Source organism: Ictalurus furcatus, chromosome 25 (assembly GCF_023375685.1).
Source record: "Ictalurus furcatus strain D&B chromosome 25, Billie_1.0, whole genome shotgun sequence".
Taxonomy (NCBI): domain Eukaryota; kingdom Metazoa; phylum Chordata; class Actinopteri; order Siluriformes; family Ictaluridae; genus Ictalurus; species Ictalurus furcatus.
Genome location: NC_071279.1, coordinates 18,035,441 through 18,052,499, shown reverse-complemented (window position 1 = coordinate 18,052,499; position 17,059 = coordinate 18,035,441). Strand labels below are relative to the sequence as shown.

The 17,059-nt window shown below is 38.6% G+C and overlaps 1 protein-coding gene across 1 annotated transcript; it reads right to left on the bottom strand.

Annotated features, from left to right (window-relative positions):
* Positions 1–1,772: 1,772 nt before the first annotated feature.
* rab15 (RAB15, member RAS oncogene family) lies at positions 1,773–15,693 on the bottom strand. Its single transcript, XM_053613748.1, has 7 exons — positions 15,473–15,693; positions 8,702–8,762; positions 8,550–8,610; positions 7,010–7,087; positions 3,504–3,593; positions 3,347–3,412; positions 1,773–2,404 (listed from the first exon to the last, which is right to left on the bottom strand). The coding sequence occupies exons 1-7, from the start codon at positions 15,594–15,596 to the stop codon at positions 2,246–2,248; spliced, it is 639 nt and encodes a 212-aa protein (XP_053469723.1). The 5' UTR covers positions 15,597–15,693; the 3' UTR covers positions 1,773–2,245.
* Between the last annotated feature and the right edge of the window lie 1,366 nt (positions 15,694–17,059).

The window sequence follows — 17,059 nt, the reverse complement described above, 5'->3', positions numbered from 1 at the left end:
CATGTAAGGACGACTCGATTCATAACAACAATCTTTTAACGTTCGCTTTTGTTTAATTTAGGAGGATTTCACCAACGATAGTTTTTAAAGTACCGGTGTATCTATGCCTCAGACATGATCTCCCTTTATTGGGCATGAGCATAATAAAAAACAAATCTGTGGAAACTGATAGACTCCTTATTAAAGGTGCGGTTCGCAATGTTTGCAGGTGTTTCTGGGCCTGAAACGATCCTATAATTTCATGATACCTCACAAACACTGTGATTAGCAATATTGCCATGTAATAGATTTCCTAATTTTATTTGTTTGTTTTTCATGTTTTTTGTTAAAAAAAATTTCCAGCCCTAAAATTAGCTCCGCCCCCAACCACAACTAAAGCACAGCTGAAACCTTTCTTTCCGTAAAAGGCCATTTATTCGACTATATATAGTTTAAACAAAAGATTGAAGGCTTGTCAATGTGTGTGTGTGTGTGGGTGTATTTTTTATAATTTTTTTTGCATTTGTAATTCTTTACATGGGCAACAGAGGGCGCTAAAAATTACAAACCGCTCCTTTAAGACTACAGGTCACATCACAGGATTGGTCACCTCCATAGTATGTCCGGTTCCTTAATGGATGGCTTTAGCCACATGAAAGGTGTACAAAAAAAACACCACTCTTGAAATAAAGGATAAATTCATCTTAAAGGAATGCAGTAACGTTAACTGATGTTCGCGTTCCTGATAATTAGCTAGATGTTATTATATCGATAAAGTTATCCGATATTGCATATGTTTTTATTGAATATTTCGGTTCGTTTACATGAAGCGCTGTACACAATGATAACACTGGGGATAGGTGAAAAGGTTAGTAAAAGTGTTAGCGCTGATAGCATCCTTTTTCTAACGTTAGCTAGCGGCCGTTAACTGAGAGACGAGTTAACGCTCGTAGCGATGCTGACGCTTGATGAGGAGGAACAAAGAGACACAAAAGGTCTGTCAGATTAGCTTTGTTTACCTAGCAAAACATTTCTACTCGCTGTGGTTTCACATTATTTGCCCTTAAATTCTACTTAAGTGCTGATATTTCAAGCTGTTTCTTCGATTCCGCTGCAGTTTTGTTTTTCTATAAAACGTTTTGTAAACAGTGTTTGACTCAGACATTGTTTTTGTTGTTGTTGTTGTTGTTGTTGTAGCGCAAGTAGCTTTACCCTGTGAAGACGAATTCCAGCAGGAAAGATGTGAAAAAGTTTCATTTACATACTGCACACAAACACACACACACACACATACACACACACACACAAAGAGAGAGAGAGAGAGAGAGAGAGAGAGAGAGAGAGAGAGACGCTTGCCAAAAGTAAACTAATCGCACAGTGCCATCTAGTGGGGAAAACACTGTAAATGCAGGTACATGAGCTGAACTCAGAATACCTCGTGTCTCTCACATTAAAGGTGCAATCAGCAATTTTGGTTGGATTCAGCCGAAGCTAGCGGTTTTCAAAAACAGCACTTTCTCTCAGCGTTTCCTTCAAAAAGCCACGCCCACAAAAAGTGTTCCAAGCTCTTCGGATAGTTACGAGTCATTTTTGCTTGGAACTTTCTTCTCGTTTGTAAAAACGAAACACTTTGTTACAGGGGTTCACACTGAACCTTTAAGAGTTCCCCAAAAAGAACAAGCCAAAGAACGCTTGGACCTTTTTTTCCCTCGATGACAGGGCTGTCAGCGATCCAGTTACAGTTAAAGAACATGAAGCACACAATGCTGGGAATGTTCTTAAATATCATGCCTTCTGAAAAAGTTTATTAGTAAACGCTAACACACTTAATCAGACGAGTCAGGAAAGGTGTCCGAGTAGTAAATTAGTCTTCCAGACACCCCTACGACTCCTACGACAGGCTGTATCGTTTCTGCACCTCTGTAATTTAAATAAAACAGCTGCAGCTGCTGTGCGAATTTATTCACCACTAAAATGTATGACGCTAACAACAGCTGGATAACTTACCTTGCTACTAACTTGTCACAAGGTTGCTAGCTAGTCGTTTAGGCTAGGCTTCCTGAATGTAAAGAGGACTTTAACATAGCACAGTAGTCTTCTGACTTCATCCGTTCGTTCGTTCGTTCGTTCGTTCGCTTGTTCGTTCGTTCGTCCGTTCGTTCGTGATGGGACTGGAAGGAAGGCACCAAACCGAGAAGAAAAAAAAAAATCCCACCAAAGTGACACTGGATAAGAAAAGAAAATGTGTTGATGTCACTGCCTGTCCTCAGCACCAGCAGCTCTTTTGGGCGTTACTGCTGCCGTCACATACTCCCGCCTCTTCCTCCAGCGCCGCTAGATCCAGCTGGTCGTTGATGGACACCCGCAGGAGATCAAGGTCCTTTTTATTAGCCTGCAACACCAGCTCGGCTAAACGTGTAAAGGACTGAAACAAAAGCGAGAGACATGCAGCAGAGTAATGGCTGTGCGAGCCTGGTACACGCTAGAGGTCGACCAATTGATCGGTTTTGCCGATCAATCGGCACCGATAACCGATTGCTGGAGTTATCGGTTATCGGCAAAAATCCACACCGATATTTTTTCCCGGTTGCAGGAGCGGCTGAGAAGAGTCAGCTGTCATTCTACAGTACGAGAGCGGCCTCTAGAGGCGAAATAAAAACTATCGCTGACCAATTTTGTCGTGTTATTTGAAGTGTTTTTTGATTCATTTTTGGACGTCTCTGTTTTTATTTATTATTCGGAGTGTTCCGTTTTGGTTCAGTTTGGATGCATATGTTTTATTTACTAATATATATATATTAATATTTATATATTTACTTCATTTTAAAAAGTACCGTACACTTTCACGGTACAGTCAGTATTGTTTTTTTGTATTTTTGTAATAAAGTTCAGCAATATTTTACTCTCAGTGTTATGTTTTCATTCAGCATCAGTTTTTAAAAATCGGTCGATCGGTGGATCGATCGGTTATCGGCAGGTGCAGCCCAACTTAGTTATCAGTGTCTGTAAAATCGGTCGAGCTCTAGTACACGCGGCATGTACGGAACAGAGCTTTGTCCTCATTCTGTCTTAATGGTGTACAAACATTTGCACTGTATATATTTATATATCTATACCATTCTCTGACAGTAAGTCTATTCTATTCTCACCTACGAGCTTCATCTATATTTTATCCTATCGACACCTTTTCTTCTATTCACGTCGATATAATTCTCAAGTATTTCATTTTATTCCACGCTATTCTTACCATTTTATACTGAACTATTCACTGACCAATCCACTTCAACCCTGTTCGTACCCTTTCGCTTCTGTTTTCTATTTACTCTCTATTTTCTCAGAAAATGAACAGCTTGATGCATATACATACCTCTGTGATGTTGTGATTGGTAAAGGCACTTGTCTCATAAAAGTCCATTCCATAAGCTTTAGCAAGCTACAGTCGGGGAACAAACACATCACTGTTTGTACAGTTTTAATGGTGAACACACACACACACACACACACACACACACACACACACACACCTTGTTTCCCTGTTCTGTGGCCACTTGTCTCTTGTGTTCCTCGTCAGATTTGTTTCCAATCAGCACCTTTTGCACTTTGTCAGGAGCGTACTTAACAGACGGAGACACATGAGAGAGTGTTAGTGTAAAGATTGAGAAAGCGGTATCCCGAGACACAGAGACAGCTGATGTGACAGATTGTTGTTTTATCGCTCCTTCATCAGTCTTGTCCCGAGAGTGTCGTGGCTGAAGATTGCACTCCTGACTGACGTAAGTTTGGGGCGTGGCCAACCACGGGGCGAAGTTAAACTCAAAGAACATGTTTATCTATGGTCTCATTAGTGTTCTGTGTAAAACTGGCAAGAACTGGCCACTGGGGGCGTGATTGGTGAAGGGTGCTTGGACCCCGCACATCGCTGTTTCACGATATTTTGTTTATTGTTTGTCCATTCGTCTATTCATCCATTCATCTATTCATCCATTTGTCTATTTATCCATTCATCTATTCATCCATGCATCTATTCATCCATCCACCTATTCATCCATTCATCTATTCATCCATCCACCTATTCATCCATTCATCTATTCATCCATTCGTCTATTCATCCATTCGTCTATTCATCCATGCATCTATTCATCCATCCACCTATTCATCCATTCGTCTATTCATCCATTCGTCTATTCATATATTCGTCTATTCATCCATGCATCTATTCATCCATCCACCTATTCATCCATCCGTCTATTCATCCATTCGTCTATTCATCCATGCGTCTATTCATCCATTCGTCTATTCATCCATTCGTCTATTCATCCATTCACCTATTCATCCATTCACCTATTCATCCATTCATCTATTCATCCATTCGTCTATTCATCCATTCGTCTATTCATCCATTCACCTATTCATCCATTCACCTATTCATCCATTCATCTATTCATCCATGCATCTATTCATCCATCCACCTATTCATCCATCCGTCTATTCATCCATTCGTCTATTCATCCATGCGTCTATTCATCCATTCGTCTATTCATCCATTCGTCTATTCATCCATTCACCTATTCATCCATTCACCTATTCATCCATTCATCTATTCATCCATGCATCTATTCATCCATCCACCTATTCATCCATTCATCTATTCATCCATGCATCTATTCATCCATCCACCTATTCATCCATTCGTCTATTCATCCATTCGTCTATTCATCCATGCGTCTATTCATCCATGCGTCTATTCATCCATTCGTCTATTCATCCATTCGTCTATTCATCCATTAATCTATTCATCCATTCGTCTATTCATATATTCGTCTATTCATCCATGCATCTATTCATCCATCCACCTATTCATCCATCCGTCTATTCATCCATCCGTCTATTCATCCATGCGTCTATTCATCCATTCGTCTATTCATCCATTCGTCTATTCATCCATTCACCTATTCATCCATTCACCTATTCATCCATTCACCTATTCATCCATTCATCTATTCATCCATGCATCTATTCATCCATTCGTCTATTCATCCATTCGTCTATTCATCCATTCGTCTATTCATCCATGCGTCTATTCATCCATGCGTCTATTCATCCATTCGTCTATTCATCCATTCGTCTATTCATCCATTCGTCTATTCATCCATTAATCTATTCGTCCATTCGTCTATTCGTCCATTAATCTATTCGTCCATTCGTCTATTCGTCCATTCGTCTATTCGTCCATTCGTCTATTCATCCATTAATCTATTCGTCCATTCGTCTATTCGTCCATTCGTCTATTCGTCCATTAATCTATTCGTCCATTAATCTATTCGTCCATTCGTCTATTCGTCCATTCGTCCATTCGTCCATTCGTCCATTCGTCCATTCATCTATTCGTCCATTCATCTATTCGTCCATTCATCTATTCGTCCATTCATCCATTCGTCCATTCATCCATTCGTCCATTCATCCATCCGTCTATTCATCCATCCGTCTATTCATCCATCCGTCTATTCATCCATTCGTCTATTTATCCATTCATCTATTTATCCATTCATTCATTCATCTATTCATCCATTCGTCTATTTATCCATTCGTCTATTCATCCATTCATCTATTCATCCATCCACCTATTCATCCATTCATCTATTCATCCATCCACCTATTCATCCATTCATCTATTCATCCATTAATCTATTCATCCATCCACCTATTTATCCATTTGCCTATTCATCCATTAATCTATTCATCCATCCACCTACTTATCCATCCACCTATTTATCCATTCATGTATTCATCGATTCATCTATTCAGCCATTCATCTATTTATCTATTTATCCATTCATCTATTCATCCATTCATCTATTTATCTATTTATCCATTCATCTATTCATCCATTCGTCTATTTATCTATTTATCCATTCATCTATTCAGCCATTCATCTATTTATCTATTTATCCATTCATCTATTCATCCATTCATCTATTTATCTATTTATCCATTCATCTATTCATCCATTCGTCTATTTATCTATTTATCCATTCATCTATTCATCCATTCGTCTATTTATCTATTTATCCATTCATCTATTCATCCATTCATTTTTCATCTATTCATCCATTCATCTATATATCCATTCATCTATTCGTCTATTTATCCATTCATCTATTCATCCATCCACCTCTTTATCCATCTATTCATCTAACCATACATCTATCTATTCATCGATTCATCTACAGCTGAGTGCAAAAGTCTAAGCCCCCCTCAATTTAAAAACAGCAAACCCGAATAAAACCAAAAGTTTTGAGCTCGCACATTTCATCATAAAAATGTTATAATTCTGTTCTACTCTGTCCTAAAATGACATTCTGTGCAATTCTGTTGTGCTTCATTTTATAGAATTCTATTTAGTTTCTATTCTAAGAGCTTGAACAGCCAGTCAGATAGTGGGTGAAAATATATTCTACATTTTCATGGGATTTCTATTCCGTTTATTTCACTGGAATTCTGTTCGGTTTTATTCTATTATTTTATTCTACTCTACTCTATTGGACTCAGTAACATTATACTGTATTGGGTTTTCTCCTATTACAGCTGCTGTATTTCTATCCTATCAGCAAAATTATATTCTATTATATTCTACATTCAGTGCCATTCCACTCTATTAGATTATTCTATTTTCCTCTATGTAAGCCTGTGTGATCTGACCCTGTAAATCTATTATATTCTGTGTAAAGTGGTAAAGGTTTACTCTGTTACATTGCACTTACGTCAGAGTAATTCTATTCTATACGAGCGAATTGATGCAAATATAAAAAATATACCTCGTGAACTTCATTATTATTAAATATTAAATATAAAGCGTCTCAATATTTCGGCGCTGATGCAATAATTTGTTGTTTTTGGTCTACATGTTTGTTCATAGTGCAGTATCAGGTTCGAACGATCTGAAAAAACCTGTTTAGTGCATTTTAGGTGTCAAGTATGTTTATTATTATTATTATTATTATTATTATGATGATGTTTATGTTTATCCCACCTCGTCCACATCACTGGCCCATTTCATGATGTGCTGAAAGGAGCGCTCGCTCGTGATGTCATACACCAGAAAGATTCCCTGGTGAAGAAAAATAGAAGTGAGTCATTTTGTACATCAAACAGTTTGTTTTTTGTTTTTTTTTTTACTGCCAAGCGACCAGCACCTGAACAACGTGGTACGGTACCAAACTCAGTACCGAATCCATGATCCCACATTCTGGCATTATTTCCACTGCCGATCGAGTCGTACTGTAACTATGTACCCCTGCTCAATTTGCTTTCCTTTTCCTTTAAGAAAACCAAACAGGGAAATGTGGGCGGGGCTAGAATAACACAGATCCCTAATCGGTCGAATCACAGAATGGTCCTACCGGACACTCCGGCAAGCTTGTTTTTCTTTTCTAATCCTTCTCTGCCCGCTTTATGAGGCAACGTCAGAATTTTATCACGTGATCTCATGATTCGGATTCATTTTATTAGTTTTAAAAGAAATATCTTTTGCATTTAAATTACCCCATGATCCGTGTAAAATCCGCTTCCTGTTCACTACATATGCTCACGACACAGGGTAGAACGTAATGGTACTGGTGGGAACTGGTGTACAGTACCCCAAATATAACGGCCATTTGCGATCCAGCCTGCTTGTTTAAAGTATCGGCACCCCCGGCTTTGTATGGACTACTCACTGTGTCTTGCAGCAGTTCACCATGTGAGTGAGACAGCGAGACCATTCTTACATCGAATAAATGACCTACTTCGGAGTAGTATTTTAGTAACCGTAGAAATCGCTAGCCTTTTACGAGCACTGTTTTGCATTAGTGACTATACTGTGATGCTATGGTGAAGATTTTGTGCCAGATAGAAAAGCAATCAAACTGTAGCGGTGCACACTCAGAGAGTATTGTTTGTTTGTTTGTTTGTTTGTTTTCACTGGTGACACGAAGACGACGCGTTACACTGAAAAGCAAACACCTTCACTGCTTTGCTGTCGGGTCGCTTTATCTTTTCGTTGAAAGAAAAAAAAAGAAGCAAGAATAAGCGGGGGAAATGTCATTTCCTGTTGCACTGCATTTCGCTTCTATTACTGCACCGCAGTCGTGCCGCGCTGAAACGCGCTCACGTCCAAATCTAAGCTGCGTTTGGGGGCGTGGCTATAATCAGAGAAAGGAGCACGGGCCTGAAAATATCAGGTGTCGGCATCCACATAAAGGAAGTTTTTTAATCGGCTCATTATTTCTTCATTCCTACCGCACTGAACCCTTAATTCAGAATTAATACTAATTATTACCAGCATGGGATCTTCTCCATATCGCACTGTGCACTGATTTGTCGAAAGTAGGCTGATTTACAGATACAAACGTTTACAAATGCACAACTACGGGCCCCGAAGCACTTCTTCTGGAGTGTCTGGTCCGTTTGAGTTGCACTGTACTATTACAAAATGCAGCATGTATCATTTCCCACACCTGTCCTGTGAGACTGTGGGATGTAACAGGAGTGTTACTGCACTAATTGTGATGCTGTGTGATGGATGAACTCACCTGTGCCCGTCTGTAGTACTGTTTAGTTATGGTCTGATATCGCTCCTGTCCTGCCGTATCCCTATAAGAGACAGGCGGACAGGAGAGTCAGGACTAACACCAACACATCAGAGTGTAGAGTTCACGCACCGCACGACCTCTTGCTTACTCACCATATCTGTATTCTCACTTTGATTCCATCGATCTCTAACGTCTTCATTTTAAAATCCACTCCTGACGAGCAAAGACAGAAACGGCAGATTGATAACGATAGATACAACAGTGAGGCAAAAGTCTGGTGTGATGCTACTTAATACTACTACTACTACTACTACTACTACTAATAATAATAATAATAATAATAACTTAATTAGTAAACATTTGTTAACTGAACAAAAAGACAGGCTTCTTTTAGCTCCCCAGACTGAGGCTCATGAATTCTCAGGTCAAAGTTCATCTAGATGAAGTTGGCACGAAGTGAAAGTGAAGGTCATCGGAAACCAACGAGCATCATTCACGTCGTACATCCTTTCCCCTTCAGGAAATGAGCTTTTTAGCGATGTGAATATATATACAGATCAGCCATAACATTAAAACCACCTGCCTAATATCGTGTAGGTCCCTCTACAGCTCTGAGCCATCGAGGCACGGACTCTTCTGAAGGTGTGCCGTGGTTTCTGGCACTAAGACGTTAGCAGCAGGTCGTTTAAGTTGTGTAAGTTGCGAGGCGGGGCCTCCATGGATCGCACAGACGCTCGATCGGATTGAGATCTGGGAATCCAAGTCAACACCTTGAACTCTTTGTCATGTTCCTCGATGCGTCCCTGAACTATTTTTGCAGTGTCTCAGGGTTACCATGAAGGGGTGTACTTGTTCTGCAGCAGTGTTTAGGTACTGTAGGTGGTACGTGTCAAAGTAACATCCACATGAACACCAGGACTCGAGGTTCCCCAGCAGAACATTTCCCAGAGCATCACACTGCCTCCACCGGCTCGCCTTCTTCACATAGTGCATCCTGGTGCCATCTCTTCCCCAGGTAAGACACACACACACACTCACACACACACACACACACACACACACCCGACCTCCACATGATGTAAAAGAAAACGTGATTCATCAGACCCGGCCACCTTCTTCCATTCCTCCATGGTCCAGTTCTGATGCTCACGTGCCCACTGTAGGAGCTTTCTGTGGTGTACAGTTTTAGTGTTATGGCTGATTGGTGTACACAGCTGTGATTTGCATCTGCACCTTTTTTTACTACAACCTCTCCTGATCAATCAGATTCGAGAATTCGGCAGCGTGTGGTATAAAGGAAAGTATTAATTAGCCCTGATATAATCTGCTTCCTCTGTTAGCATAAAGATCAATCTATGAACCATTTTCCACAACGAGCTCTCATTAACTGCATACAAGCTATTCTAGGATATATTTATATATATAGATATATATAAATAGCACGTAGTAGAGACAGGCCCTTCATTCAGAAGAAGCAGAACAGGAAAACTGTTTCCTTGTGCTGGAAATTATTTTGTGACATGAAATTAATTTTCACACTCACAATAAAAGAGATATTAATCATTACTAGAGAGCTCGTCTCTATCCCGCGGTTACGGCACTCGGGCCCCTGACAGCGTTCATTGTTGCTGTAACATATGTCACGCTGTCATAAAGCTTACTGAAGTAAGATCTAGGTCAGATTCCATCTCGAGCCATCTCTCAGAGTCGCTGGAGGAGATTAACTCTCCGGTCCGGGACCTTATCTCACTAAAGGTTAATGCTTAATCAAAATAGTGCAATCCAGACAGATCCCATCCTGCCGGCATGAATAAGCGCCTCACTGGAAAGGTTCCTCATTGATTGTTTTTTTTCTTTTCGACTGCTGGTAAAGTACACCGACTCTGCAAACAGAAAGCCAGCGTGTGTGTGTGGGGGTTTTTTTTTTTTTTATTGTCACAGAATGCCGTCTGGTTGGTCGAGTTGCTGTAGTGGATGGAAAAAATTGACCGCACGGACATGATGCTATTGAAACGATAACAATAAAAATGGGGCAGAATTTAAGATAGAAATGTTAAAAACAAAAAAACAAATCAGCTCAAGAAGAAGAAGAAGAAATAATAATAATAATAATAATAATAATAATAATAATAATAATAATAAAAGATGACGCATAATAACAACAATATGAAAAACAATATGATATGTAGTGTATTCATAATTATAACGACTGCCCTGTTGAATTCTGGATTCTGATTGGTCGAAAGGCACTGATTAATTTTCTACAACAGCGGCTGCTATAATGCAGCTAGCTAAGGAAACGGGTATATGTGACATTTGGGATAAATAACAGTTCTACATAGCAGGTAGGATTGTTCAGATAAATGATTAAAACTCTGGTAGGTCACTGTGAGGTTTTTAAAGTTAGTTACACATCACTTACAGTCCTTCTGGAAAAAAAAAAAAAAAAACCCCAAACAATAGAAAGCCTCATAGAATATAGAATGGTTTTAATGGTTATAATGGGAATCGTATATGTTTTAATGGAAACTGTGGGTCTCTACTGGTAATTTGTTGTCTTCTATTGGTGGCATGTTATGTCTAGTGGATATCATTATGGACCAATTATGAAAAAGGTGATAGTTTTAATGGGTAGCTGATGGTGTGTAATGTTATTTGTAGTGGAACCCATTAGCATTTCTGTGATGGTTTTTATTGTTGTTGTTTTTTTCAGCAGGGACTTCAAGTCCACTTCATGCACCACTGACAAACTGGAGTTTTATTAATTACTAGTATTAATATTAATACGATTAATATTCTTAGTATATATATACACACAGCGGGGGAAATAAGTATTGAACGCGTCAACATTTTTTTGAGTAAATATATTTCCAATGAGGCTATTCACATGAAATTTTCACCAGACTTCAGTATTAACTCAAGAAATCCGGAAACATAAAGAATTCACAACATTAAAGTCCATAAATGAAGTTATGTGCACGCTAAGAAAAAGCAGTTCTCCAAGGCAAGGTACCAGCTGGAGAACTGCTTTTTCTTAGCGTGTTCAGTACTTTTTTTCCCCGTGTCATTCCTCTTTACTACACATAACTTCATTTATGGACTTTAATGTTGGGAATTCTTTATGTTTCCGGATTTCTTGAGTTAATACTGGAGTCTGGTGAAAATTTCACTTCATGTGAATAACCTCATTGGAAATATATTTACTGAAGAAAAATGTCCAATACTTACTTCCCCCGCTGTATATAAACAGCTAAATACGTTTGAGATGAGCTAGCCGTTTTTTGTACACGACCCACGAGGGGCTTGTTTGTGGTCACAGTTTTATCCCAGCTGGTGAAAAGATTAAGAACCGCTGTTTAATTTAATATTTCTCTGACGTACTTTTGGATTCGTGATTGCTCTGAAGCCAGAGATCAGAACATGGATCCATCTTGGTGAGACGTTTACACTTTAAAAATATAGCAAGAATATTTTTGACTTGTTTTTGAGTCAGACTAAGATTTTTTTTTCATTGGTATTGATATGGATGGTGTTAAAGCCCGGGTTCTGTTAGAAACATGAATCAGTGGTGGATTTGGTACCTACGATCTCCACGAGCATCTTTATAGAGAATCCTAATATCCTCTATAAAGCCGGGATTTCCAACCAGCACTCTGTGAGACTGTGATGGAAATGTGACCCTGGCGTTAAGCTCAATTTGAATAAGACACTGGATACGATTACAAGTAAAAGCGTAATCAATTAGAATAGTTCATATTCCAACGTTTACCGTAACCTCACACGTAACAAGAGATAGCGGTTGATTGAATTGCTCATGTCATGTGATAACAGCTCTTAGCGTGCGAGAGTTAAAAACGTAAAATACAGTCTTAGCAAGTTAATACATTCTTCACGACACAAAAAAAAAAACACAACAACCCAAAAACATCTTCATCTTTACTACACCTCGAGAGCTCTTAAAATTGACACGTCCTGTATGTTTTCAGTAAGAGTACAACACAAGACGAGCACAAATCAGACATCCAAGCACAAATCAGACAACGAATCAGTTCCAAAACATTCTCTATGTACAGCGAGGAAAACTGAATTTTTTTTAAAAAAAATGTATGTTTATGAATTTACATTTGGTGCAGCTTTGTAACAAAAGTCAGCTTTCTTAAAAAAATTTTTTAAAAAAAACCCTTGGAAGCCTTGACTACAAGACTAAGTCGGGTGTTCCGAGCTAAGGTTGAAAACATGAGGAAAAAGCAGATGAGTAAAAAATAAATAAAAATAAAAATCCCAGGTGGTTTTAAGGTATTACGGCAAATAATTTAGGTAGAAAGGTGGCATTAAAGGAATACTCCAGTGTCTTTTAACTTAATCTGTATTATCTTTAGTGTGTAATATGTAATTACAGTACAGCATCAACAGTCCAGGACAGTACCTCTCCTCACCTGTAGAGGTCAGATCTAATCAGCTGTTCACTTCCCGGTCTGTCTCTATACAGTACACGCACGTCACACGGTCACTCGTTGCGAAGTCTTGCCTGCGTCTATCTCCTGCGTTGTGTCATTTCTGAGCCGTGCTTTCGCCGATTGCGTTTTTTCTAACACGACCTGCGTCTTCACCGTGTTTCGCTTTCGTCTGCTTGATGTCTTGGATTTTAGTTCGCGTTTAAAATCGACTCCAGACACGGATCCTCGTCGTTCTGCCGAGTCGACGGTAGCTCCTGCCCCGAGAAAAGACCAGAAAAGCGGTCTATTCCAAACTCAATTCTAATGCGAGTCTAAATCGAATGATTTTATCGCGTGTGTACTGTAAACGACGCTCTGAACCTGTAGAATTTGTCCTTTCTGAAATGGGACCCTGAAGTCGTGTGACTCCGGTGGCGTACGGATACCACAAAACCGTCAAGGAAGTGTAAAGTAACCGGAACTACTTTTGAGCGTACTGGAGAGTAGGACACGACGTCACTTTCTCTCATTTCGTAAAAAACATTTACAGTTCAGTGTAAAGGCTGCGTGTGAATCTTTTAACTCTTTATAGCTGAAATTAGAATCCAGACTTTAATTATATGTGAATTTTGGAAGAGCGACTTGCGCTAATGTTCAGGGGAATGTGCTGAAATTCTTGTTTTCGGTAAACACGCTACAAAACACAGGAATGAGTATTCAGAAAGGGTTCGTTTACACCTGTTACACACGTCTCAGTGACTACGTTTACATGGACAGCAATAATCTGATCATCGACTTCATTCTGAATACGACCACATACCAAAGTGACCCGGGGCTGATTTTTAAAAATAGGATTTCTGATGCTTCAACCTGGCAACATCTGGGACTTTCATTTCCTTCAAACACGCCAGTGGCGATAAACATCAGTGGATCAGATATGGCAAAAATAAATAAATAAAGCTTCATCCCTGTTTATGGCTCAGTCGTGGACCGTGACAGAAGACGGGTGACTTTGAGCTGATGGTTTATACACAGTATTTATTCTGTTCGACTCTGCGTGAGGACGGAAACACAAACTGGGACCAAGTTTAAAAGCTCACAAAGTTCATTATTACACTGTAAAGCGAGCATCAAATTGCACTCTCTCTCTCTCGCTCTCTCGCTCTCTCTTTCTCTCTCTCTCGCTCTCTCTCTCTCTCTCGCTCTCTCTCTCTCTCGTTTCCGGTTAAGATGATCTAAACTAACATGCTTTTGGGAAACGACTATGTTAGAGAAGTATGACAGTGTAGAAAATAATTCAATACTCTAACGTTTAATACTTTATCGATTTAAATAAATATCGATTTAAACGCACCCGCGCTGTGCTGATGCTGGATCACGCCTGTGGATATGTATGAGTTATATACAGTATAGAAACGGTAATGAATTCTCGAACACTTGAATTCTTGATATTTAGCAAAAGTGCTACTGAATTGTCTGAATAGGAAATATTCTAATTCACAGGTCATGTGATTAGTTCTGTTTTTAACACAAATATGTGTTATATTAATGATGTAGCTACATAAATAATGTAGCTGTGAGGGCGAGTTAATAGTTATTTCCCCATAATAATAATAATAATAATAACAATAATAATAATAATAATAATACTTATTATTATTATTATTATTTTAGTAATTTGTTTTTTTTTATTTTCTTATAGATTTCCATCCTTTATTCCTGACACTATCAATGTCTGACAACAACAACAACAACAACAATAATAATAATAATAACAGTTGCTGCTGTTGTTGTTGAAATTATTTAAAAAAATGTATTTAATATTTTTAAACAAGAGATACCGATTTAAAGCGTGACCCTGATAATGTTTGGGGCATCCAATAAATAATCAGACTTTTAGCGTCATTAGACACTAACAACAACAACAACAATAATAATAATAATAATAACAATAATAATAATAGTTGTTATAATTGTTATTTGTTTTTACATTCATTAATATTTTGTTTTATTTAGATTTCCACCTTGATCCCTGACCGTAAACACTGTCCATACCTGAGAACAACAACAACAACGACAAAAAGAACAATAATAATATTTGCTTTTGTTGTTGTTGTTGTTGTTGGGATTGTTGAAATAAATTAGCATATTATTTAATAATGTAAATAAAATAAAATCCCTACTATTTGAAGAAGAGAACCCTAGTGATGTTTGCTGGCACCAGAACAAGAGGCCTATTTGGCTTAATAATAAAAATAATAAAATAAAATAAAATAAACATAATAATAATCATCATAATAATAATAAATATAATAATAATAAAAATAATAATAATAATAATAATAATGCATTTCTAACTATGATATCAGCTCAATACAACAGAGGCAGTGATCATATTATTTTAGCCATTCTTAACCAACCCCTGCACCTCCCCCACCCCGCCCCCGCACAGTGTGTGTGTGTGTGTGTGCGTGTGTGAGATCTTACCGATGGTGGAAATGTGTGCGGGATGAAACGCGTTGTCGGTGAATCTGCATAACAGACAGGTCTTTCCCACTCCCGAGTCTCCGAGCAGCAGCAGTCTGAACAGCACATCGTACTGCTTGGCCATGATGTCGGAGAAGAGGAGGAGGAGGAGGATGAAGAGGAGGAGGATGAGGAAGAGGAAGATGAAAGCGCTCGGCTAGCTCAGTGACGGATTCCCAGCACAGACACACGCCCCGCACCGCGAACCCGCATCCTGCGCTACCCTTCCGCCTCTGTCCATCCACAGCGCGGGTCTGCTCGGCTCATTCAGAGAGGAGAGAGTGCGGGAGGAGGAGGAGGAGACACTGCGGTGCGGTGCGGGAGAGGAGAGAGGAGAGGAAGGGTGCGGTGAGAGATCCGTTCACCTTCGGAAAGGGGCGGGGCCTAAACACACACACACACACACACACACACACACACACACACACTACCCTACCCTACCCTACCCTACTGTAGCATGTCACAGGTTACCATGGTTACCACGTTGCTACTGTGTGGTGCTGTAGCAGGTTCAGCGCTGTATAGCTTATTCCCAGCTCGAGAATGCAGGAGTGTACAGTACTTTTCATTACTGTACTTAAGTTGGTGTTTTTATACTTTATGTAAGGATTATTGAAATGGAATACTCTTACTTCATCACTTTCCCAAGACTTTTCACTCCTTACATTTTATTAAACCTTCAGAGTAGATCAGAGGTGTCCGTTAAATCATTTAACAAATATTTAAGTTGCTTTTTTTATACAAGCAACATACACATCTCTGCTAACTGTGTTTAGATAGATAGAGAGATACAAAGATAGACAGACAGACACATAGATAGATAGATAGATAGACAGACAGACAGACAGACAGATAGATAGATAGATAGACAGACAGATAGATCACTTTATCCTATATATTTTCTGCACTTCATACTCGATGTTAATGAGACATTAATATTGAGTAAGTGACATTTCAGACAGTATTTATAGACCTGTTGTGTAAACTTTGTGAAGCAAAGCGATAGGAATCCTGATACTTTTTAAAATTTTTGGTTACAGAGCTGGAAATCACAACCCTTTGTTTTTACAAGTTATTATATTTATTATTCGCTCTTAGACATAAACGTACCGAACTGTACTTTTCCATCTCGCGGATGGTACCATCAAAGTGGTAATGTTACTGTGTGTCTACACCTTTAAAAACAATTCAAGTTACAATACAGTAACTTCACCTTAAGTACCACTCATGTAGCTTTAAAGCTTTACTGAAAAAATCTAGCTAAAGTTATAGCACATGCACCGTTCCAGATACATTTATTACCTTTTAAAAAATGTATTCATTAATTAATCTCAGCCAAATAGCTTTTTTTGTGCTTCTACAAGAGAAGACGTTGTGAAATTTATTGTGAATTTTTCTCTTTTACTTTAACGATTATATTCTTCAGTGTAAATTCTATTTTTAAAAAAAAAAAAAATCTGTTTTTTTTGTTTGCTTTAAAAGGCATTGAGATTTAGACCTTATTTAAATATTATGAATAAATTAAATTTGAATCATTTAATAATAATA